General features: G+C 40.9%; 1 protein-coding gene across 4 annotated transcripts in view; it reads left to right on the forward strand.

Moving 5' to 3' along the window:
• Positions 1-26,554, forward strand: part of HECW2 (HECT, C2 and WW domain containing E3 ubiquitin protein ligase 2) — a 415,968-nt gene that overhangs the window by 235,142 nt on the left and 154,272 nt on the right. For 3 of the 4 annotated variants that reach the window (XM_065930916.1, XM_065930917.1, XM_065930915.1), the window contains exon 3: positions 21,333-21,440. In XM_065930916.1, coding sequence (XP_065786988.1) covers positions 21,333-21,440 — 108 coding nt within the window. Of the gene's footprint in view, positions 1-3,662; positions 3,994-21,332; positions 21,441-26,554 lie in introns of those variants that run through there. The other variant, XM_065930918.1, reaches the window with a different exon arrangement.

Below are 26,554 nucleotides of genomic sequence, written 5' to 3' on the forward strand. Positions count from 1 at the left end.
GTAAGCTACTTTAGTTAAGTAATGTCTTTAATCACTTAATTTAATTTATGTGATTAATTCATTCAGCAGCCACAAATCACAGTTCCACCCACAGCATCCTTGCTTAGAATGTTCAGAACTGCAATCAATTGTCCTTTCAGAACAAGAGCTTAGGAAAGGGGAAAGGACAGTTTCCATTCCCTTATTCTTAAGCTTCCTTTTCTCTCTTGATACACTGATGCTGAAAATGTCCAGTCTGTTCTCTTCCCATGGCCTCACCTTTCCCCCATCCTACGTGCTCTAGCCACACTGGTCTTCCTCGTCTTTGAAAAGGTTATGTTGTTGGATGGACCTGAAGAGTGTCATACTGAGTGAAGTGAGTCAGACAAAGAAGGAGCAGTATCATGTGACATCCTTATATGTAGTATCTAAAAAGTTTCTTACAAAACAGAAAGAAACTCAGAGACTTTGAAATGAACTTATGGTTGCTAGGGTGGGGAGGGATGGGGACTTTGAGAAGTTCATGTACACACTGCTATATTTAAAGTGGATAGCCAGCAAGGACCTATTGTATAGCACATGGAACTCTGCTCAATGTTATGTGCCAGCCTGGATGGGAGGAGGGTTTGCAGGGGAAGATGGATACATATATATGTATGGCTGGCTCTTTCCTGGTTGGCTCAGATGGTAAAGAATCTGCCTGCAATGTGGGAGACCTGGGTTCGATTCCTGGGTCAGGAAAATCCCCTGGAGGAGGGGGTGTCAACCCACTCCAGTATTCTTGCCTGGAGAATCCCCATGGACAGAGGAGCCTGGTTGGCTATAGTCCATGGGGTTGCAAAGAGTCGGACACAACTGAGCAACTAAACTCACATATATGTATGGCTGAGTCCCTTTGCTGCTCACCTGAACCTGAACCTACCACAACATTATTAACAGGCTGTACCCCAATACAAAATAAAAAGTTTAAAGCTTGGGTGGGGGGGAAGGGAGAAAAGAAATGAATAAACAAATTGCAGAAAAAGAGAAGGTCATGTTGCTTCCCATCTGACAGCCTCTCCAAAGCTCTTGACTGTCTGGAAAGAGCTGTCTCTCCTCTCCCATCCCCGCCCCCATTCCTAGTCATCCTTCAAGACTTAGTCCACACACCCGCTCCTGGAGGAAGCTTCCTCTTATTCTCTGACCTGGGTCATGTCCCCAGCTCAGCCATTTCATTACCACCTTCTCTTTTGCCTTAGTAGCGTGTCTCATAATAACAACTGAAGAATTGTGTTTGTTACTTTATGTGTCTCTCTCTTTCTAAAATAGAAGCTCTGCAAGAGAGAGCAGGAGCTGTTTGCCTTGTTCACATATGTTTCCCAGCTCCTGGTGCCCTACGATAACCTAACAGGCAAAAATGGTAAGGTATCATGTGGATACAAAATTGACACTAAGGTGCTTTACCATTTTATTTGTTGCTGTTGTTTTTTTATTTTTTATTTTTTGGTGTTTTCTTCAAAGGTGTGGTTTAGAGGAAAGAAAGGCATATGTAACCTTCAAGGTCTAACACTGTTCTCCTTTGCTTGTATCTTCTTATTACAGTAGATTACTGTGAGTGAAGGGGTACTGGCTATGAAGGGGTGCGGGTATCTGATGGCCTTAAGGCTAAGCTGTAACAGTCATCTTATCTCCCTTGCTCCACTCTGTAAGTTTCTTTCTTGATCAACTTGGGGAGATCTGTGTTCCATTATGACAAAGGCTTGTGCTGTGAGGAAGATTTCCTTTATGTAGGAAAATAGCCTGTCACCTGTGAATGTCGGTGACACGTGGATGGGCCAGAACCTAGAGTTCAGCTTAAGTGGCATATCTGGCCACTGTTACAATCTTGGGAAGGCAAAGAATAATGGCTTGGAAGGCCAGAGTGATGGGAGCATCAGGTGGGTCCAGGGGCCTGAGGGTGAGTGGAGGTAAGGGTTAGACAGACTTGGGATGAAAACAAAAATGCTGACATTGTTGGGAAGACTTGTTCATAGGCTGTAGCCGTCTTTCATGCCAACAATAGGAAACATATTCATCTTTTCTAGCTTATTTTTTTTAATCTCCTAATGGTGACTGAGGCTGCCTGGTGACTGGGTGGGCCTATTGGCCACCTATTAATCAGTGAGGACGCTGGCATTTTCAGTGTTATTTGAGGGAGGCAGTGTATTGTAAAAGAGCTTGGGTTTGGATATATATTCAGATCTGACTTTAATCCTGGCTGTTATCACTTCCTTTCTGTGAGTTTCAGTTTCCTCATCTGTGAAAAGTGAAGAGTCAGTCACTTCAGTTGTGTCCAGCTGCTTTCAACCCCGTGGACTGTAGCCTGTCATCCTTCTCTGTCCATGGATTTCTCCGGGCAGGAATACTGGAGTGGTTAGCCATTCATTCCCTTCTCCAGGGGTCTTCCCTGACCCAGAGATTGAACTTGGGTCTCCTGCATTGCAGGTGGAGTCTTTACCGTCTGAGCCAACAGGGAAGCTCTTCCTCATCTGTAAAATGGACCCAATAACACCACCAACCTCAGTTTTAGAGCATGATTTAGAGCATTCGTTAGAGACTATTTTTTTTAAGCATTTACTATGGTTCCTGGTACAGAGTAGGCATTCCATACCTGCTTGCTATTATTGTTGTTTGCTAGGACACACCCAGAAATCCACAATGATTTGTCTTAAGACGTGACTGGGTTTGCATGTTCAATAGAGCCTGAACAGGGTGGTGGCGGTTCTGGAATGCCAAGCTTGCTGTGGTCACTCAGTCTATTCCAGAATCAGTCCAAAGTTCTGAAGCTTCATGGCAAATGAAGTCTCAGTTAAGAGAACAGTGGAAAGGAAATTACAGTCACCAATAGTAGCATGGAGCTTAAATCTAGTCTGCCCCACTTCATAGCAAAGCATGTGACAAATGAGGCATCTCATCTTGCTTTCCAAGTTTTGTTGGGAAGAGATGGTCTTATAGCCTTTGATTGCACTCACCCATTTCAGCCAGCATTTCAAAGTTGCAACGACTGCCCAGTGGGCAGTTTTATGAAGCCCATTTCTCCACTGAAGAACAGCACAGCTGACTAGAGAGTCTCCTACCACAACTGCTTCCTAGAGTAAGATAGCATCACCAGCTAAACTGGCGACTGTATCTATTTTTGCTTTAGAAGTAGGGTCTGAAAATAACCTCTGGATTGATAACCACATGTGGGGGTTTTCATGAAAGCAATTTGATATATGAAAAAGTTTTAATACTTGTTTACAATTTGAAATCACAAATCCACAAACTCCCTTCTGGGTTGGCTAGGATGCCGTGAGCCTATTTCAGTAACTTAAATGAAGGCTGTGTCTGATTAATGATAACAGTAAATTAGAGTTCCCCGTATAGTGGCCACTCTGTTCTGAGCAAATCAAACAGAAAGCCCGTCTCTCTGTGATAACAGCTTATTGACATCAGCCCACTGTGTGTGCGAGTGTGTGTGTGTGTGTGTGTGTGTGTGTGTACCCACAGAACTCGTCTTTGGAATTCTCCCATGGAGAAGCGAAGGAAGGAAGTGAGGGGAGGATGGGGCGATCGCATCCGGTGCTTGACGGGGGCGTGGCCACGGCCGCCTCAGCCTCAGGGACACTGGTACAGGATTGTTTCTTCACTTCGGAGGCCTGGACAGTGATAAGTCTTGATGAAAGGCAGGGGCAGCTCTCAGTTCATCGCTGGACAGAAGTCTCTTTAGCGGCCTGCCCGAATCCCACTCAGTATTTCATTTCTAGAACTTCGGGGGAAGAGGAGCAGCAAGAGCTTCAGGAGTGGACCCGCAGCTCTCTCCCCACCACATTAGGACTGCGGACCCTCTTAGACTTCGGTTCCGGCCACTCCTATGAATGAAATTTCCAATGGGTAGGCTAGGTGCATTGTTTTAAGGAAAATGAAATGTTTCTTCCTGCTGCTTCCTAAATCCGATTTGAAATGATGGATTCTGCCCTGGTGAAAGCAGAGATGAACTCTTTGAAATTTTTTGAGGTAAGCTATTAGAAAGTTCTGTAAAATGAATTCCACTCTCTGGTTTCCATGCCCAGTTGCTTGGAATTTACAGTTCTCTCTGCCTTTCTCTTTGAAAAATTCTTAATACTGTCCGCTCTCGGCTTGGTTAGGAACAATTATTAACAAATTATCTGATGCATTTATCATGTTTAGTCATTTGACATCTTGACATAAGAGATCCATGCTGGGATTAAAGGTTTTGTGAAACTTTTACGACTCAGACTGTAAAACGTCTGCCTACAATGCGGGAGACCCGAGTTCAGTCCCTGGGTGGGGAAGATCCTCTGGAGAAGGAAATGGCAACCCACTCCAGTATTCATTCTTACCTAGAAAATCCCATGGGAGGAGCCAGGTAGGCTACAGTCCATGGGATCCCAAAGTGTAGGACATGACTGAGCGACTTTACTTACTTATACAGTCCCCTCACTGTGAATTTCTAGAGTTGCACTGGTTTTAGATGAATTATTTTACTGTCCATGTTAAGTACAGGTTCTACCTACAAGAATGCTTTGAAAATGGCATTAGGTTGAGTCAAAATAGATTTCATGACAGGTCATCTGCCTCTGGAATAATAGTGTTTTTGATGGATTTAAAAACTGTTCTCTCTGGGAATGAGATGTTAAAACTGATTTATTTGTAATGTAATATTTTTGTGGGAAAGTATTCATTCATATGAATTCACATTCTAGAGAGTGATGATTTAACAATCTTACCAGAAAATTTTAACTCAAGAATAAAACCATGTTTTTAAAAAATATTTTCTTGTGGCATCTGTGGCAAACTGTCCCAGTTTTCTATAGACCTTCTGAATCTGCTTTAATTGTTTAGAAACTGGGATGAAGGCAGGGCAAAATTTCAATTCTATTTTAATTTTTTCAAATTAGTATTTTCAAATGAAAAAATTTATTTTTTTGACTGTGTGCCAAAAATGGTTCTCAAAGAGGTCGGGGATGTTATTTTTTATTGGCATATAGCATACTTGGCATTTAGTGCCTGAGAGCCAGGGATCCTTAACTATTTCTGTAATGTACTGGACAGATACAAAGAATTATCCACTGGAATGCCAGGAGGATCCTTATTGAATAACATGCTCAGTTTAATGAAAAGGAAATTGATGATGTAGTAAAGATTCAGGTGAGCAATCTGATTTCTGGGAAGGTTATCAATCTTCTGATAAAGCCATTTTGGGGCAGGACCCAAGGGAGTAGCCCCTTCCACAAAATTATTCTTTAGAATCAGTAGCAATAACTGTTCCAGAAAGATTGCTCCCACGTGTTTCTAATTCATATTTTCAGAACTCATTTGGATTAACTCCGACAAGCATCTGGTTCACTTCAATAAGGGCAATAGCGTTCTTTAAATAAGGTTATCTATTACAGTTTCCAATTCTTATTATAAGTCCTTTTTACTGAGCTTCTTAAGATCAAAGCAGTAACCAAAGGATTACTGAACCAAAGGATGGTTTGCTGCTAAATATTATATTTTATGATGGTATGTTTCCCAGGGTCTTCAGTTACCATGTCCAGTGTAAAAGAGACATCCTGGATGATCTGGAGGTTGCTTTTAAACTTCATTTAGTATTAGAAGGAATTATCTATGAGTGAGAGCTTAGTGTATTCACATAAAATAATCAGAGGAAAGAAAAGGAGGATATGTAGTCAAAACAGTGCAATTTCTGGTGACTTTTTATGCACACAGTGGGTGACAGATTCCTAAGTGGAAACTGTATTCTGTCTTGGATTTACTATGTATAGAGATGAGGGCGGCTCTGCCTGTTTCTTTCTTTCTTTCTTTCTTTTAATACTTAATTGGCTGTGCTGGGTCTTTTGGTTGTAGCCTGTGGGAACTAGTTCCCTGATCAGAGATCAAACATGGACCCCTTGCGTTGAGAGTACAGAGTCAGTCGCTGGACCACCAGGGAAGTCCCTACCTGACTTTTTTTTTTAAGCCAGGCTTAAAGCTCATTGAAAGAGCTTTCAGCTTTGAGTGACCCTCTGTCTGAGAACTAGGCAGATACTCTATGTGGGAGAATGTGCTACAGAGCATAGTACATGGCATAATGTGCTATTATTACTATCACTGTACCTATGGCCTGCACTTTTGCTGCCTGATTATTTGGCATCCTTTGCCTAAGAAAGAAAAATTTCCAAAAACATATAAATAAGTATGCTTTTTTATAGGGTATTTTTGAAAAATCAGAATAAAATAGTTTCTTTAAAGGAAATACATTTAAAAAGTTAAAACTAAGTAAAGAAGTTGGGAAACTGTGCTTTCTGAGTATTAAAGACATAGCTCTTTTTAAAAAGGATGAAATAGATTTAAAAACCTGGATATGCAACTCCTAGTATGTACCAGAATACATTCTGTACACACGTCCTCCCTGCAGTGTTCTGAGCTACGAGTGCTGCTATCATTTTATGGAAGAAAGAAATGGAGTATTTGCAGTTTTAAGACTCGCCCTAAGTCATACAGTAAATTGGAAAAAATGGACTTTAGACTTAGGTCTGCCATTTTATGAAGTTCTAGGATCTTAGCATCACCTAGCAGCCACAGCTGGTAACATGGTTATCAGGCAGTATACTACTTGCATTGCACCTGTAATAAGTGGTATGTACCTAAAAACAAAAAGCATATTTCTGTTGGGGAATAGAGTGTCCTTGTCAACTAACTGCTAGTGACATTTTAAATATGCTGCAGGAAGGCTTTTATTGAATCACTAAGTGATGGAGAATCAGAACTTCCTGTGTTGGCTGATTAAGGTTGAATGTGGCGATAGTTGGAGTTTCAGGAGTTACTTGAATAAGAGCAGGAAAGGAGGAGAATGGTGGACTTAGTGAAGGTGATGGTTGGGCTTGGAGAGGGTTTAGAGGCAGATGAGTCACCTCCCAGGGCCACTGGACTGAAGAGCCTGGAATTGGTTCAGAGCCTTGTGCACTAAGGTGGATATTTATAGCTTCGGCGGCTCTGTCTGCACAGGAAAGATGGCGATGGAGGAGGGTCATGTTTAGGTTATGGCTGCAAGGCTGGTGCTGGGCCTGGGCCTGAAGCGTCACAGTGCACCATCCTCTCTATCCTTGCACAATGTACTCTGTACACTGCAGCCAGAAGGGTTTTTTTGTTTTGTTTTGTTTTTAGATGCAGATCATGTCACTTCCCTGCTTGGAATTCCCCAGTGACTTTCCATTGTCCTCCAAGTGAAATCCAGACGCTTCTCTGTGGTCTAGATAGATGGTGTGTTATAGGACTGAGACGCGTGGCTTCTGGAACAAGCCAGCCTGGGTTCACGCTGCACATGCTAGTTTTGGACTTGTCGTGCATTTATTAACTTCTTTGTGCCTTAGTCTCCCCATTGTAAAAAATCTCATAATGATACCTCAAAGGACTGTTAGAGGTTGCAATGAGTTAATAAAGGCAACACAGTAGAACAGTGCCCAGGGCAGGGTAAGCTTCTCTGGTGTTTATTACTGTTCATGTCTGCAAGCTGGCCCTGCCTACCTCTCCCATCTCATCTTCTCCTACGCTTTGCCTCATCATTCAGTCTGCATCGCTTTATTGTTCCTGGGAACGTGGAGGGCTTGTCCTGTTTCAGGGTGCTTGGATTTTCCTTTGTTGCCTTTTCCCAAATCTCCCAGTTGCAAACATTCTCACTTCATTCATGGCCCTGTTCAAAAGTTTCCCTCAACAGCCTAAGGAAAATAGTATTCTTCCGCCAGCCTCACTCCCCTCATGCTCCCTGGCTGTATTTCTTTAAGTCATGTTACCACCACCTGACTTTACATTATATCTACTACACCACCTGGCATGTACATTATTCTGTGTTTGATTATTCATCGCTTTCCCCACTGGACCAAAGTCTCCACAAGGACAGGGACTTTGACTCTTCTATTCCACCTCACATCCCAGTCAGTTAGAATATGGCCTGCCAGAGAGGACTTGCTCAGTAAATAATCAGTTCAGTTCAGTGGCTCAGTTGTGTCCGACTCTTTGCGACCCCATGAACCTCAGCACACCAGGCCTCCCTGCCCATCACCAACTCCCAGAGTCCACCCAAACCCATGTCCATTGAGTCGGTGATGCCATCCAACCATCTCATCCTCTGTCGTTCCCTTCTCCTCCAGCCCTCAATCTTTCCCAGCAACAGAGTCTTTTCAAATGAGTCAGCTTTCCGTATCCGGTGGCCAAAGTATTGGACTTTCAGCTTCAACACCAGTCCTTCCAATGAACACCCAGGACTGACCTGCTTTAGGATGTACTGGTTGGATCTCCTTGCAGTCCAAGGGACTCTCAATAGTCTTCTCCAACACCACAGTTCAAAAGCATCAATTCTTCAGTGCTCAGCTTTCTTTCAGTAAATATGTGTTGAATTAATTTTGAATTTCATTTCCACCATCACTTCTGTAATTGTTTTCTTTCTGTTTTTAGGCCTTAAAGTCTCTCTTCTAACTTTTGTTAACCTGTCATCATCTTACCTCAAATTATAGACCTTTAGAAAAATATCATTTACCTACTCTTTCTCATGAAAGTTCTTTAATAATAGGAAGTCTTGTTTTAACCTGTCAGCTTTGGTACCAGGATGGGAATTGTGATATTTCAGTGTCATTGTTACATAATATTCCTAAAGTGGATCTTGTGCCAAGGTGTTTACCAAGATACCATATGCTGACCTGCTTGACCTTTTAAAGGAGCTTAGGCTTACATTCTCATTGTAAGAGTATAATTGCTAGAGGAAATATAGCCACGCAAACTGTTGGGGAAAATTATGTACTGACAGCAGTGTATACTTCATTTTTAAGTCTCAAATTTTACAAAGAGCATCTAATTCCTGCTTATATTTCTAACATGAAATTGACTGAAACTATTACAAATATTCTTTTTTCACAATGATATTTATTATAAATTTTTATAATAGTCAAATAAAATAGAGTATTTGATGTAAGTAAACTTTTAGTGATTTTTCCATTTGATGTATTATCAAGAAATTTGATAATACAAATGTTTTCCTATAGGAAAACATTCAGTTGAGGTAAAAGATAAATCTTAATTTAGAAATGCTCTAAAAGTCTTCATCAGGAAAAAATCTTGTTTAATATGTTTCAAAGACCTTTATGAGAGGTTGATCATGTGTTCTGAGGAAAGCTAATTCATCTTTTTGTGCATTGGTGTGACAGACTATAAGATATAAACAGAGTTGAATGTCAGCTAGGGGTATCAGTGTGATTGAATTAATACAAAATTATTGTTACAAAGATTGAGAGTTTAAATAAATTGATCTTGTTTAGTTAGTGTGATAGGACTTAGCATTATTGTCCTTGTTTTTCTCTATTTTGAAAAAGACAGAGATGTCTTTAAAAAAGGTTTTATGCATTCCTTGGTGAGAATTTTATTTCCTCCTTTGTATATTTTAACAGTGTAATACTGATATTCACTTAATGGTATATCATCATAATTCAAAGAATATATGAAGACATCTCTTATTCAACTAAACATGAGCACCTACCATGTGCCAGATATTGTTCCAGTTACTTAATATAAATCAGTGAACAGAATAGACAAAAAGTTCTTGACCCCTTGGGATTTACCTCTTGAGGAGAAAGACAGTATACAAATATAAGTAGATTATATAGTGTGTTAGATAGTGATAGGGTTTTGGAAAGGAAATTGAGTAGGGTAAGATACTCTAGGAATGCTAGAGGCAGTCAGGGTAGATTTCATTGAGATGGTTTTGTGCAAGCAAAAAAGAAAAATGATTTAAGGAGAGGACTGATCCATATGGATATATGGGGGGAAAGTTTCAGACAAATAGATCCTGAGGCAGAATCCTTAACAGAACTTTGAGGATATTGTAGAGGAGGAAAAAAGACTTTCCTCTATTCTCTTAGGTTTGGCTACCAGGCCTGCAAATTAGACTGACAGAAGACAGATTAAGAGGAAAAAGGATATACAAATTTTAGTAATTGTTAAAATTTTTATTTCTACTTACGTGAAGCCTTTTTGGATATGAAGACCAGAAAGAGTGATTAAACTTGGGCTTATATGCTACTTTAACAAAGGGCAATAAATTGTGGAGAAGTAACCAGACAAAGGGAGTTGGCTTCTAGGGTGGGAAATTTTGGGAAGGTGAACATATGGGGGGAGCTACTGGAAGATAAGGGTGTTTTAGGAAGGTTTGCTATGCAGACTGAAGCTAGTTCCTTCTCCTTTGGTGAGTGGCGATTGAGTCATTTTACTCTTTCTAGTACGGAATAGGGAGACTTTACAGATGAAAATTTGGGTCTTGCTTTTAGATTTAAAGGCGAGAGCTGAAAACTAATGACTTTCAGCCCAAAGTGGCATATTTTGGCGTGGTGTACTCCGATCCCCTTCCCGGTCAGGGAGCCCGTTGTGGCTGGCGAGGATAGGGTGGGGACAGGGGCAGCGTAGGGAAACGTGAACTCAGAGCTGTAATTTTTTGAGGGGTGGAGATGGGGCTGCCAGGTCCTGTAGGACACTGTTCACCTCTGTAAAGACTTTGAGTTTTACTCTGAAGGAAATAGGGATCCCTTTTTCACTTGTCAACATCATGCAGGCATGCGTGTCCGACTCTTTGCGACCCCATGGACTGTAGCCCGCCAGGCTCCCCTGTCCTTGGGACTGTCCAGGCAAGAAGACTGGAGTGGGTTGCCGTGTCCTTCTCCAGGGCATCTTCCCGGCCCAGGGATCGAACCTGTGGTTTCTGTGTGTCCTGCACTGGCAGGCAAGTCTTTAACTGCTGCGCCACCTGGGATGCCTGTGTTTAGAATGAATTCCTCTGTAAACCCTCTCTGACTGAAACTCTTGGGAGGTATTTACTGAAATGAGTGCAAGTAGTTCTCACTGATCTGTTGGTGGTTCCCCCACTCCTTCCTTGTCAAAATGAGGGTTTAACTGACTAGTGAAGGGTCAGGTGTTTTATATAGGAAGTGGCTTAGCAGAGCCTCCAGCCTCTGCCCAGCATGTAGGGAGGTCTGAGTGTTGGGGAGACCTCAGGGGTTTGGTTAGGACTTGGTTATAAATTATGTCACCCAGCATGGAGCTACTGAAACCTAATTTGCATTGAGCTCTCCCACTCCTGGTGAGGCCTCCTTTAGAGACAGCGGTAACACACCTCTCTCATACTGCGGGTGTGTATGGCATTGAATCAGTATATGCCCCCCACTCCACCCACCCCCCCATCCCATGCCAAATGCTGTCTTGCTCCCTTGCAGGCAGTGAGACACGGACTTCAGTGCAAACATCCCCAAGGGCAGACCTTCCCTCTTACAAGCTATCTTCTCAGCCCTGTTGCTTTTTCTGCACTGTAATGTGCCACTGTCTTTTTCTTTCATCTCCAGCACATTTTAATCAGCAAAACTTTCTGGCATAAGAAAAATGCCATTCAAGTGGTTCCAAAGCCATAGTCACCAGTGGGGACATTCTCATTTGATAACATGTGTCATCATTGCAATCTCTAAATATGTCTGATATGCATACTCTTTTTTATTTTTTCCCCACTCAGAGAGGGTGTTGGTGTACAGAACTGGGAATCTAGGGACAAATGTAAAGTGTGCCGATTCATGAGGCAGTTTGTTAGGCAATTCTCGTAACACTAATAAGATTGGTGCTTTCTTTGGTACAATCAGTGGTAAAGAGTCACCCCTTCCCTGCAGTTTAGTTCAAATCTCAGTCATTATCAGAGTTTTCCTCTCACATAACTTGCCTAGCACTTGCAGGTAAATTTGCAGAGTTTTAACAGTCACGCAGCACCTGTGAAGGTGTGTTTTTGCCCAGGTCTGGAATGATTGTTTCGATTCAAATTATATTAATAGCTTAGGATTGCTTTCTAAATCCCAAATCCTAGACAAGGCATCTAATTTCTGAGTGTAGCTGGAATAAATTGAGGCTCCTTTATGATCTTATCTCAGGATGTAGGGATATTCAATTTGTATCCCAAAGTAATTTTAAATCAATTTAGATGTTTATGCCATTTTATGAGAAAATATAGGGAGCAATTGCTTTAGAGCAAAAGAAACTTTGTAAGCATCATTTTTCATCTCTGGCACAGTCTGTTACATGGCATCTTTCTCGCAAAATTTCTCATCTTTTTTCAATTCCCCTAGGTTGGCTGATAGAAGTGTGAGGACTTTGAATACTTTTTTTGTTCCTGTTTTATCTCCAGTACTGTATGGTTTTAGAAATATTAATATAGACATAGAAACATTTTCAAATCCAAATTATATTTGGATATGTTTGATATGTCTGGTCATATCTCCTATAGATATTTTTATTATCTTCAAAACCTATTCATAGGACATTTTCTGGAATCTAAAAATCATACAGAAAAAATTAATCTTTAAAAGATTACTTTCACACAGATCTCTCTGTGTGAAATATTATGGGAAAGGAAGAGTTTGGTGCATGAAAGACTTTATGCTTATGTTATTTTATGTCTCAGTGGCATTTTAGAAGAATTTATTTTTTAAAATTAATCTTTATAATCATATAGTAAGTTTATATAATTAACCTTCCTTTCTAAGGAAGAAAAGGAGAAATGGATTGAAATACCATAATAACTGGCTTAAATGTGTAGATCTCCAAAAGTATAGGTCCATATTCATCTCCCAGAGATGTTTCAGACTTGATAGACCAGCACCACATTCATTATACACAGTCACAGGGGATGCTGATCATTCCTCTTTGGTTCTCCTTTAGTACTTTATAAAGTGTGCACACCTCTATCCTAGCAGTTCTAGTATTGCGTTGTACCTTACGTGCCAGTCTTTTCCTACTACACTGCCATCTCCTTATGGCAGGCGATGGGGTGTTGACTTTCATAGTAGTCGGTCAATAAAAACCTTTCAGGTGAAGGAAGAAAAGAAGGAGGAAGGAACAAACTGACCAATGAGAGGTAAGTGATTAATGAGATGTGCATGGCGGATGTGATTGCTCTGTTTCCCTGGAGATTATATGAACACGTTTTTTCCACGTGAGGAATTTTATTAGTACTGTATCAGAATCAACTGAATGAGGTGTTTGCTAAAATTCAGATTCCTGCATCCTGACTCAAACCTACTAACTAGAAATCTGTGTTTTGCAGAATCCCAGGGTATTCACTGTGAGCTGTGGAGTCAGGCGATCCTTGCCCGGGAGGATCAGTTAGCTAAAGGGGAAGAAGGTGCAGGCATGCTCAGTCGTGTCCGACTCTTTGCAGCCTGCTCTGTCCGTGGCATTTTCCAGGCAAGAATAGTGGAGTGGGTTACCATTTCCTCCTCTGGGGATCTTCCCGACCCAGGGGTTGAACTCACGTCTCCCGTGGCTCCTGCATTGGCAGTGGGTTCTTTACCCCTGAGCCACTGGGGAAGCAAATGTGTAGGAGATGTTGGTGAATCAGCTTATACAGAGATTTTGTTTAAGACACTTGGTTTTCATTAAGGGAAAGAGACTGTTTCTCATCTAATCAACCAAATCTGAGAAAGTTCTCTGAGCTATTGTACTCTATAGTTAATAAAAAAGAGTTAGTTTTGTGTGGTGTAATCTTATACACCTGCTCCTTTATTCCTGGGTCCAAATACTTTGTTTTTCCCTTGGAGAAGCAGACTTAACATAAGTAGTTCTCGTATTAAAAACAAAATTAACTGGAGTAGCCCTAAAGAGTAGAGCTGATCTTTGAACAGCATGGGTTTGAATTACTCAGGTCTACTAATACTCAGTTTTTTCAGTATAAATACTGTAGCTCCACATGATCCACGGTTGGTTGAATCTGTGGATGTGAAACTACCTGTGGATAAGGAGGAACACATTGAATGCAGAGGGCTGACTATAGGTTGATTTTTAACTGCAGAGAGGGGCAGTTTGCCTAACCCCTGCTTTTGTTGAAGGGCTAACTGTAATTTTAAAAAGCACTAAATGAAATCAGTTTGGGAAGGCATCATGGATTGCTAAAATAAGGCAAGAGTAAAGATTTTCAAGAGTTTTCTTGATTATGATCCCACAATATTCACAAACAGGTATGAAAGTTTTATTAGAAGGATTTTAGGGTTTTGGGGGTGTGTGCTGTGCCTTTATATTTAGAGAAAATGTACTGCCAAGTAGATTTATAAGAGAACAAAGAATATGTAAGAGACATGAGTGGACAAGCTTTATATAAAACGCTGCCAAACAAAATTACATTTAGAGAAGATATTTAGGCACATGCATTAAACATCTCCAATGTTTTTATGATTATATTCCAGCTAGAAAGTTACCTAAATATCTAGAATATACACTCCCAGATTGTAAACTCCATTATAACTGTAACAGACACTTTAATCTTGGTCGGAAGGCAAATAAGAATGTGAATGAGAAAAGGGGCAAGGGAAGGCAGTGGTCAAGGAGCAAAAGCAGGAGAATATACCTCCTGGAAGCTGATATGTTTCTAGGTTGGGAGGAAGAATCTAATGGTCAAAGTGAGAGAAGGTACTGATAGAAGTGTTGGAGTCAAGGGCACCACGTTATTGCCTAGAACTCTGGGCAAGAAGGCAAGAAATAGACATGGGTACAGAAAAGATGGCAGTAGGGAATGGAGAAACCAGGGAGATGGGGCCTCATATTGTCCATGTTCTGGATGTCACAGAATGCCCGGCACCTTGCTGTAAGTCAGAGGGTAGAAATTAGAGGGCATGAGGACAGATATCCTCAGATCTGCGCTATGCTAAAGAGAAATGAGGAAGGGAAGTGGCCAAGTATAAACAGAACAATTGATAATTGACTTTAAAGAGCAATGACATTTATTTGATCTATCAGAATCTTTGTTCAATTAATGGAAGAAATAGATGCATATTTTATGTCTATATGATACATCTAGGGAGTTCAGAACCCTTTCTTTGGTATAGTATTTTATACTCAATTATTTTTCTCCTTTGGAGCAGGAGCATTTGAGAAAGATTGAATTGCCTAAAATAGATGTTAAATGAGGGTAAAGAAAAACAAGTTACACAATCTGGGAAAAAATATTCTGTCCTCAAATATCCATGAAAAGTAGATCTGAGCAGAGAAACACAGTCACTCAGAAGGTGTTCTTTGGCCAGATGAGAATGGATTCCAACCTAATTGAAAGGTGTTTACCTACTTTAAAGAGTTTTAGTCTGAAGGACAGATTAAAATCAGTCTTCTTGAAAGAAAGACAAAGGATGAGTCATTCTGTTTAGTTTTAGAATGGTGCCGCCAAGGCTGCCCAGAACTCTGCTGGCTTGTGCGGTGGGAGCTGGAGCCGTGGAGGCTGTGAACACCTCTGTAAAATACTGTGACCCTACGCTGGTTTATTTCTAGGAATTTTATATCTCAGTTAAGAGTAGCTGTCACTCAATGCCAAGAGTGCTACTATCTGTCAGGGATAATGAACTATCAGAAATACTATCTCATCAGAGAAAAATTTCCACATAGAATAGCCAGAATATTAACCAACTTGGGTGACTTCTCCATGACAGACACTATGCGTGGCGGGGAATAAGACCTTCCCCAGGAAGGTTTACAGGATTGTTTCTCACCGTGACATTTTGCTTAAAAAAAAAAAGAGCAGACCCATCAAGCATCTGCTCTGCTTTTCATCCTAATTCTGATTCATTTCTCATCATATATGGGACATTTGAGCTCCTTATGAATCTGAATGATCACGGTACATTTTCAACATTTTTCTTCCAGAGACTAGCCTTTATTTCTTTAAATATCATAAATTTAGCCAAATGGAGTTGTCCACATTGCCTATAAACCAATGATAGGAGCTAAAGTCAGAGATATATGGTTTATGCTAACCCCATGAGCTGGTAGGTGATTTGAACACCTTACTCTAGGTCTGTTTCTTGGTAGAGGGTCTGAGGAGGAAGCCCCCATAACTCGTTCTCCCTTATTTCTGACTTCTGAGACCAAGGGAGGATAGTCACGCAGTGCAGTATTTCTACCTCGAAGTGAATATAATAGGCAAAGAAAAAGTTGCTGGTGGCTCTTCTTGGAACAGGAGGGCTGGCACTGGTTCTCTGACACGTTTCTCCTCCAGGGCACATGTAGAGGGTTGTGTGGAGCCCCAGGAACCACTTCTGTGTGGGGATAATTCCTCTTATGACAATTCTCGTCGCATTACCTCCACCCTCCGCTCTGTCTCTGCTCCTCAGCACTCCATCTCCCAAGGCTTGATGTGTCAGAAGTGTGTACTTGATTTGGCTTGACTGATGGCTTGGGGAGAAAAAGTTTAGTAATAGTAGAAGTGCCAACCCTCTTATGGTGAGGTCACACTTTAAGAAGTATAATTTTGTGAATGTTGCATTTTATCACTGGGATCCTAAAATGAGATTTGTTATTGCCTGTCTTTCCTGAGGCCTCAGGTGGAAACTGGCTCCACAGTATGTTCAGAAGCCTTCTCACCTGCACAGCTGTCTGGCGTTTAGAACAGCCGGACCGACACCTTCTGCTCCCCGTGCCTGTGTTCTCTGCCCTGCAGGGTCCAGCTTCCTGTAGCCTTCCACGTGACCAACAGCTAGTACAATACATCTGTTTGTGAAAACATGAGCATCTCCGTTCCTATGTAAGCAGCTTTGCCCATTAAAGTATGTTTTAGAGAAGAAGAAGCTACCCTTGTCTAAACTGGAGAAGTGATACAGTCAGTGATTCTGGTTCAAGTCAGGCCTCATGGGTCTAAATCACTGAATGACTTTTAGGATGGTAATTGTGTCTGTTAGGAATTGTGTTCACCCACAAGTAACAGAAACCCAACCACAGGGGCTTAAACAAGTATGAATTTATTTTTGCCTCAATAGCAAGAAGTCTGAGGGCCATTTAGGGTTCAAATGATCATCATGGATGTTTCTAGCTTCTTTCTCTGTCATCCTTAGCTTGTGGCTCTCATCTAAGGAGAGAGGAGGTGGCGGGGGGAGAGCAAAAAGATTATTGAGTGTCCTTGTATCAGTCTTAAAAGTAATAGCTCCCCCAGAAGTCCCACCCAGTAGAATTCAACCCACATTCCCTGGCCACGTGACATCCTTAGCTGCATTTAAGGGTAACTCTTTTAACTGGGTACATTGCTACCTTGGATAGAATTGGGGTTCAGATGACAAGGAAGAGGCTCAGGGGAGAGGCAGTGAGCAGCATCTGCCCCAAGGAGCCACATACCATCTTTCAAATCCAGTTTTAGGTGATCCTTGAGTGCCTTCTAAATATCACTGGGGTTGTGTTTCTGTGATGGAATGGAGTGGATTGGCTTGTGTTGTTTTTCTAAGAGGAGGTGACCCTGCTTATTGGCCTTTAACTATAAAGCATCTTTGACTTACGCTGTGTTGATTACAGACAGCAGAAAGGACCACTCCTCCCAGACCTCTTTGACCTCTCAATGTCATAAAGCCAGTGGGCCCCGAGGGAAGCCACAGACAGGAATCCCTCAGAGCTGGATCATCCGGCCCCTCACGTGGGCCACTTTCTGTTTCTTTTATGTTCTTAAGAATTGAGGATTTTATTTTCAGGACTACTCCCTTGGACTTTGAACCTGTTCTCTACCTTTCCTGTTTTAGCAGCTCACTGACTTCACCCTATCTGCTTAACTCCAGCTCTCAGTTAAAGTGTATGCCTAATCTTCCCTCCTAGGAAAGAGGTTTGGGGATGAAAATGAGGTGCATCTGACTTTAAGAGCCAGGGTCTCTGCACACTCACTTGTGTACCTGTAAAACTCTGGATGGTCCCTTTGTCACATCCTTAGTTTCACTTCCTATTCCAGGACCTTAGAACCGAGCTTCAGACTAGTGCGAAGTGAGCAAGATAAAGAACATGAATCCCTCTGCCTTCAGGGTGGGGCAGAGCCCGGGGCAGCCAGAGCAGTATTGTCAGCTTACGTGGTCACTGTCTCCTTCATGTACGCCATGAAGGGTACATTTGTACCCTTTACAAATATGACCACTTTCTTAATGCCCTGAGGTCAGAGAGCTTAGACAGGATGCTGCTTTCAGGCCTCTTCTTTGGATCTGTCCTTTCTATCCTTCTTCCTCTTTCCTTCTCTTCCATGGTGTCAAGGTAACCCACTGCTGACCGTTGGGAACAATTATCCCAGCCAGCGCGCTGACTCGCTTGGTATTTCCTGAACACTGTCCATGGCAAACCTGTGCTGTGTCTTGACTCAGTTTCCTAGCTTAACATCCCCTCTCTTAACCCCATCTTGATTCTCTTATATTCTATCAGCTTAGCTCTTCATCTTTTTTTTTTTATAAAGGATTTTATAGACAGGAGCTCACACACTCTCTTTTTGTGTGTCATCTCATTGCTGGTTGATGAACAATCATACTCTTTATTCTTTGCAGTTTTGTCTTTTGACAGTTTAGTGACCAACCTGGCTAAACCCAGGCATGCCATTTTCTTTCCACCTGCCCACTCTTCTCTCTAGTTCTCCTTGTAAATGCAAGTCATTAAGTAACTCATTAACAATCAGTTCAGTTCAGTCACTCAGTCGTGTCCTACTCTTTGTGACCCCATGGACTGAAGCATGTCAGGCTTCCCTGCCATCACCAACTCCTGGAGCTTACTCAAACTCATGTCCATCGAGTCGGTGAATGCCATCCAACCATCTCATCCTTTGTTGTCCCCTTCTGCTTCCAATCTTTCCCAGCATTAGGGTCCTTTCCAATGAGTCAGCTCTTCACATCGGGTGGCCAAAGTATTGGAATTTCATCTTCAGCATCAGTCCTTCCAATGAATATTCAGGATTTATTTCCTTTAGGATGGACTGGTTGGATCTCCTTGCTGTCCAAGGGACTCTCAAGAGTCTTCTCCAACACCACAGTTCAAAAGCATCAATTCTTGGGCACTCAGCTTTCTTTATAGTCCAACTCTCGTCCTTACATGACTACTGGAAAAACCATAGCTTTGACCAGATGCACCTTTGTTGGTAAAGTAATGTCTCTGCTTTTTAATATGCTGACTAGGTTGGTCATAGCTTTTCTTCCAAGGAACAAGCGTCTTTTAATTTCATGACTGCAGTCACCATTTGCAGTGATTTTGGAAGCCAAGAAAATAAAGTCTGTCACTGTTTCCATTGTTTCCCCATCTATTTGCCATGAAGAGATGGGACCAGATGCCATGATCTTAGTTTTCTGAATGTTGAGTTTTAAACGTGGTTTTTCACTCTCCTCTTCCACTTTCATCAAGAGGCTCTTTCGTTCTTCGCTTTCTGCCATAAGGGTGGTGTCATCTGCATATCTGAGGTTACTGATATTTCCCCCGGCAATCTTGATTCCAACTTGTTCCTCATCCAACCTGGCATATCGCATGATGTACTCTGCATATCAGTTAAATAAGCAGGGTGACAACATACAGCCTTGACATACCCCTTTTCCTGATTTGGAACCAGTCTATTGTTCCATGTCCAGTTCTAACTGTTGCTTCTTGACCTGCATACAGATTTCTCAGGAGGCAGGTCAGGTGGTCTGATATTCCCATCTCTTGAAGAATTTTCCACAGTTTGTTCTGATCCTCACAGTCAAAGGCTTTGGCATAGTCAATAAAGCAGAAATAGATATTTTTCTGGAACTCTCTTGCTTTTTTGATGATCCAGTGGATGTTGCCAATTTGATCTCTGGTTCCTCTGCTTTTTCTAAATCCAGCTTGAATATCTGGAAGTTCAGGGTTCACGAACTGTTGAAGCCTGGCTTGGAGGATTTTGAGCATTCCTTTGCTAGCATGTGAGATGAGCGCAGTTGTGTGGTAGTTTGAACATTCTTTGGCATTGTCTTTCTTTGGGATTGGAATGAAAACTGACCTTTTCCAGTCCTGTGGCCACGGCTGAGTTTTCCAAATTTGCTGGCATGTTGACTTCAGCACTTTCACAGCATCATCTTTGAAGATTTGAAATAGCTCAACTGGAATTCCATCACCTGCACTAGCTTTGTTCGTAGTGATGCTTCCTAAGACCCATTTGACTTTGCATTCCCGGATGCCTGGCTGTAGGTCAGTTTTCACACCATTGTGATTATCTGGGTCATGAGGATCCTTTTTGTATAGTTCTTCTGTGTATTCTTGCCACGTCTTTTTAACATCTTCTGCTCCTGTTAGGGCCATACCATTTCTGTCCTTTATTGTGCCCATCTTTGCATGGAATGTTCCGTTGGTATCTCTTATTTTCTTGAAGAGATCTCTAGTCTTTCCCATTCTATTGTTTTCCTCTGTTTCTTTGCATTGATCCCTGAGGAAGGTTTTCTTATCTCTCCTTGCTATTCTTTGGAATTGCATTCACATGGGTATATCTTTCCTTTTCTCCTTTGCCTTTAGCTTCTCTTATTTTCTCAGGTCTTTGTAAGGCCTCCTCAGACAACCATTTTGCTTTTTTGCATTTCTTTTTCTTGGGCATGGTCTTGATCACTGTCTCCTGTACAATGTCGTGAACCTCCATCCATAGTTCTTCAGGCGCTCTGTCTGTCGGATCTAATCCCTTGAATCTGTTTGTCATTTCCACTGTCAAATTATAAGGGATTTGATTTAGGTCATACCTGAATGGTCTAGTGGTTTTCCCTACTTTCTTCAATTTAAGTTTGAATTTGGCAATAAGGAGTTTATGATCTGAGCCACAGTCAGCTCCTGGACTTGTTTTTGCTGACTGTATAGAGCTTCTCTATCTTTGCCTCCAAAAGATATAATCAGTCTGATTTTGGTATTGACCATCTGGTAATGTCCATGTGTAGAGTCTTGTTTTGTGTTATTGGAAGAGGGTGTTTGTTAAGACCTGTGCCTTCTCTTGGCAAAACTCTGTTAGCCTTTGCCCTGCTTCATTCTGTACTCCAAGGCCAGATTTGCCTGTTACTCCAGGTATCTCTTGATTTCCTACTTTTGCATTCCAGTCCCCTGTAAGGCACTGCTGACCCATAGCTCCACAGGAGACACTCAGACCCTCAAAGTCAGGTCTGGCTCAGTCTCTGTGGAGTCTCCTGGTGTGCACAAGATTTTAGTTTGAGCTCTCTGAGTGTTTCTGTTGGGTATGGGGTTTGATTCTAAATGCAGTTTCTCCCCTCCTACCATTTTGCTTGGGCTTCTCCTTTGCCCTTGGATGTGGGTATATTTATTTGTTGGGATCCAACATTCTCCTGTTGACGATTGTTCAGCAGTGAGTTGTAATTTTGGAGTTCTCAGAGGAGAAGGTAAGCTCATGTCCTTCTACTCTGCCATCTTAAATAACCAACCGTCATTAACAATAATGTTCATTAATATTTCCCTCTTTATTTTTTTCCATTTATTTTAGAACTCATACTATGGCTTTGAGCTAAGGAAAGACAATGAGGTTATAATTATAAGCTTAAAAAGTGTTTATTTGGTTTTTCCAGATGAGAATTCTCCAGCCAACTTCTGGGATTCTAAAAACAGGGGTGTGACTGGAACACAAAAAGGACAAATTGTGTGGAGAATTGAGCCTGGGCCCTATTTCATGGAACGTAAGTACCTAAGTGTCAACATAAGTTTGTATTTGAACATTGTAGAAATATGCAAAAATCTATGAAGTCTTTTATGAGTTTTATTGTAAAAGTTTTTGATTCTTATTTATCAATGTATGCCATGTCACCCCAAACTGTAAAATATATTCTTTTGGGAAATGTTCATTAGAGAATGTTAGTATGGTTTGAAAAAAGTGTTTGTATGTCTCTAGGTGTGTGTGTATAACATATATCTGATGAATGAATGGTATATAAATTCTGTGGTTATTTTAATATGTTGCGTATTTTATATACCCTTGTTCTTAATTTATAATTACTACTGTATTAATTTCAAAGGGCAGAAAGTATTGTTCAAGATTTCAGTTAATTTAAGAACTTTTTGCTTCTGGGATACTTCACTATTATTTTTCCCAGCAGAAGAATAAGTTTTGCTTTTGGCTCTTGGTCTCTCCAAGTGTAGATGAGATAATCTGGGGCACTTTACCGTAGAGGTCATTTACTAGGGATCAGGATTGGCTGCAAATAACCATTACCCAGTTTATTTGATGTTATATTTATTTATAAACACACATGCCTATATGCTGTACTTCTATATAGTTTTATATATATATATATATACATATATATATATATGTATGTATGTATACACACACATGTATACATACAAATGATTTACTGGTCTGTCCAGGTTAACTTCTACATTTACAGAATTTATTTTTCTGCAATATACAGAAAACTGAGCTCTTTAAAATGTTTCTGAGCTGTTTAACTCCATAGTAAGAATTAAGTTTTCTGTATGCAAGGAATTTAATATAAGAAAGAGAGAGAATATACTGGTACCAGAGATACTGATACTCAAGAATGGTAGCTCAGTTCAGTTAAGTCACTCAGTCATGTCTGACTCTGCGACCCCATGGACCTCAGCATGCCAGGCTTCCCTGTCCATTACCAACTCCCAGAGCTTACCCAAACTCATGTCCATAGAGTCAGTGATGCCAACCAACCAACCATGCCCCTCTGTCGTCCTCTTCTCCTCCTGCCTTCAATCTTCCCTGGCATCAGGGTCTTTTGAAATGAGTCAGTTCTTCGAATCAGGTGGCCAAAGTATTGGATTTTCAGCTTCAGCATCAGTCCTTCCAATGAATATTCAGGACTGATTTCCTTTAGGATGGACTAGTTGGATCTCAGTTTGATTAAAAATGGAAACCTGCTGTAAGCATATCTTTTTTTTTTTTTTTAGCATATCTTTTTTGAAGCATGTAAAACTTCTGTAATATAAAAAGTCATTTAAAATATTAGCAGCTATTGTTTTTGAATTGCCGTTAAAGACATCAGATAATTTGACCGTTTTACTGGCCGGGCAGCCTTTCGTAGCTTTCTCTAATCCCACTTGTGCCCTCTAAGGAGTGTCTTTTTTGTCAGAGTTCAATTTCTGGTTTGTCTTTAAACCTTACATCTAATGTGGTTGTTAAGAGAAAATGCTCATCATGTAACAGTAAGTGCGGGGAGCAGGAAGCAGAGATATAAAGCATTAGTTCAGTTGCTCAGTCGTGTCCAACTCTTTGCGACTCCATGGACTGCAGCACGCCAGTCTTCCTTGTCTATAACCAACTCCCGGAGCCTACTCAAACTTATGTCCATTGCATTGGTGATGCCATCCAACCATCTCATCCTCTCCTAGCTAACACACATGTACGAAAAAGTCTCGGAGATTCGCCAAAATGTGAACAATGGTTGTATCTGGGAGGTGAGATTATGGGCGATTTTTTTTATTGCCTGTTTCTCATCTTTACTTTCCGACCCTGGTCTAACTGCTGTGTCTAAGTAATGAGAAGCATAAGTGACAAAAGAACCTGGTAAAAAATGGAATGGGAAGTAGTTGGGTTTACTTTCAATGTGATTCCTCCTTTGGAAAGATCCCTGGGTTTAAGAGGCTGATCCAGCTGAGAAATATTGCCAGTTGAACTTCAGGTAAAACCTTCCTGTTTGCTCTAAACTGCTGAAGACTTCTAGGAATGATTGCCTTTTGATGGAGTGTGCAGATTCACATTATGGGGCTCAGTGAACACCTGGGTGAGGTCAGTACCACATGCTGCTGTAATTTGGAACATTATGAATTAAAAAAAACCCATTTACAGAGTATCCCACTTGCCATGATTGATTTTCTTTCTTTCTCCATGAAGTGTGAATTAAAGATTTGTAATGTCCTGGCTGATTAGGATATAGTGAGCATCTCTGTCTTGACAAATATATTTCTTTACATCTCACTGTTAATGTTTAGCAGAAGTGGGCTTGACGTTGAAGTTAGGAATTGGGAATGCTTTTGGTTTTCTCCTCTACTTTAGCATTTCCACCTTAATTCTTCACACAGTGAGGGTATTGTGCAGCATGATTGTGAAACTAGAAATATTCAGTAATACCTTTTTAAGGACTGAGTAAAGCTGTATAAGTTAAAGTGAAAGTGAATAGGAAGTACAGAAAGATTTGGCTTTAGAATAAACTTATCTTCATTCATCAGAATGGGGTCTCCCCCAGGACACGTTTCTATCCCTTTGAAATCCATTCAGTGTAAAAACCTCAGGTGGTATTTATATCAGTGCTTAGAAGTGTAGTCGATGTCTTTTAGACATCATTTTTTTTTTTTTTAAATTCCATGTCTGGTTAGAGCAGATCTAAGGGGACTTCCCAGCATAATGAAGTTTTTTGCTTGATTCTGGAGATAATGGTGTGAAACCTAAAAAAAATTGGGATTGGGGAATGGGTTAACCACGTCTACGTTTTCAGCCTCTGATCTTGAAAATTTATGACGTTAAAAACTTTTGCTTTCATCTTCAGAGAGAACATTTATCTTTAGCTAATCAGAAGTCCAAGTAAAGTAAAATTCTCTGAAAATTGACTTAAGTTTGTGGGCAAACCTGGATTTGAGCACTATTTAGGCTGTTTCTGAAAGTAAAGATGGCTTTTGTTTATCTGGATAAACCTCCAGAGGAGGCAGGTGACTCAGACTTATATTATTACAGGGCCCACTGGGATGAATTTGAAGGACAAAGACAGGTTTAATTTTAGGTAAATGTCCTTCCTAAATGTTGGAGAGGAGGATCAGCTTCATGTGCACTCACTTGTCACAAGACTGTCAAAATTCCTCAAATGAGGTTATGCTCATGGAAAATGAATAGATCACCTGTGCAGTGTATATTCTTGAGTTTTGACATCTAAGAGGTTTCAAAAATTGTCTTGGCATGTTAGAACATCTATTTTATTCTATGTAGTCTTTCATAGACTTTGGTCATTCATTCATTCAGACCTGCTTTTTGTCCTTCCTTCATCCCTTCCATTTATTTATTCATGTTTGTTCCCGGCCATCATGAAGTATTTGGTTAAGTCCAACCTTGTGCCAGGCACCATTCAAGAACTCACTAAATCCTGAATCAGTATGAGTTTAGAAACTGCAACTTCATTGCTCTGTACTGAACTGAACTGCCTTGTGATCCTTAATGGTGATAACAGAACTTTGCTATGTGTATAAGTTACCTAGTGTTTTCACATATCTTATCTGCCTCAGCCCTGGGAAGTAGATAGGATTCGGAAGCTGTGCATTATGGATGCATGTGGCTTGTGTAGGTGACAGCCTCACCTCTGATTGGCACTCAAGTTTGAAGCAGAACCTTTGTGGGTGATTTTTTAATGGGTGGGGGGAGAGCCTCAGCTTTTATTTGTGTTGTCAGAGCCCCTGCTCTAGCTTTCTCCATTGCTCAGCCCTGTCCAGCCCCCATCAGAAGTGCCTTTCTGCCCCTTGGAGGGACTTGGCTCTTTTCACGCTCTATGAGCATGCTTTATGTTTTGGCTCCAGTGACTCCTCTCGCCCTGTTAGGATGGGCCACATTTCACTGATGCAGTCTGTCTTTGATAGTCAAGATTGTTTTTCCGAGCTTAAGCAGGGGAGGCTCTGGTTCTTCCAGGCTGCATGTTGTTGCTCAGTCACTAAGTCCAGTCTGACTGTTTTGTGACCGCATGGACTGTAACCTGCCAGGCTCCTCTGTCCACAGGATTTCCCAGGCAGGAGTAGTGGAGTGGGTCTTCATTTCCTTTTCCAGGACATCTTCCACACCTAGAACTCTTTGCTGCTGAGCCACAAGGGGAGCCTTCTGGCTGCATTTGCTCTCATTAAAGAGACGATGATGCGGTAACATCTAGCCAAGTGAGCATGTCACTGGAACTAAGGGTGAATTTCATCAAAAGCATGAGAATTGGAATGTGTTTACTCTTTTTCAACTTGTGACCTCTGAATAAAAGAGCCTATCAATAGGAATCATAATATTAAAGAATTTATTAAAAGCACAAAGGCAGTGGTTAAAATCTTTTTTTAAAATTTATTGCAATTAGCTTGATTTTTAAAAATTATTCTATTTTAATGAGCTAGAAATGGCTAAATGAAGGACATTTATGGTTTGAAATAGTCAACTTCTAAAACTTGAGAGAAATCCAGGTTTTCTATTTTTTTTCCCAGGTTTTCTAAAAAGGAGCAAGCTATTAATTACTGCCTAAGGGAATCTTGAAGATATTTAATGTGGTAGATGATGTTTCAAAGATCCTAGTCTTTGAAGCAAAACCATTTCTTGCAGAAAGTGGCCTGTAGAACCTTTTTTTCAAAGAGGGCTTGAAGTGGAATCTTACACTAATGCCTAGAGTTAATGTAGCTGAGTTGAGATTTCTTTTAAAAAATAAATTTTGAACAGATAACAGATGAAAAGAGTATACATACAAAAAATGAAAGTAATAGCTCCCCAACTTCATGCCCCAGTCACCAATTTCCCCTTCCCAAAGACAACCACTTTTACCAGTTTTATCTGATCTTTCTAAAAATGCTTCATTTATATATAAACTCAGAAGTATATTCTTTCTTTAAACAAATGGTAGAATGATTGCTTTAAAATGCAATGTCATCATGACACGATTATACAAACTCCTTTACTTGGGAACAGGTTTAAGTTCTTTCTGCTTTCCCAATCACTCCCAACAAGTACATAGTGTCGTCTTTGGACAGTGATCACCCTTCCGTCTGTGGTGGACATGGAGTTGAGATGTCCTTGCTCTGAGGGACATCTTCATTTGTA

The sequence above is a fragment of the Muntiacus reevesi genome, chromosome 3 (assembly GCF_963930625.1).
Source record: "Muntiacus reevesi chromosome 3, mMunRee1.1, whole genome shotgun sequence".
NCBI lineage: Eukaryota > Metazoa > Chordata > Mammalia > Artiodactyla > Cervidae > Muntiacus > Muntiacus reevesi.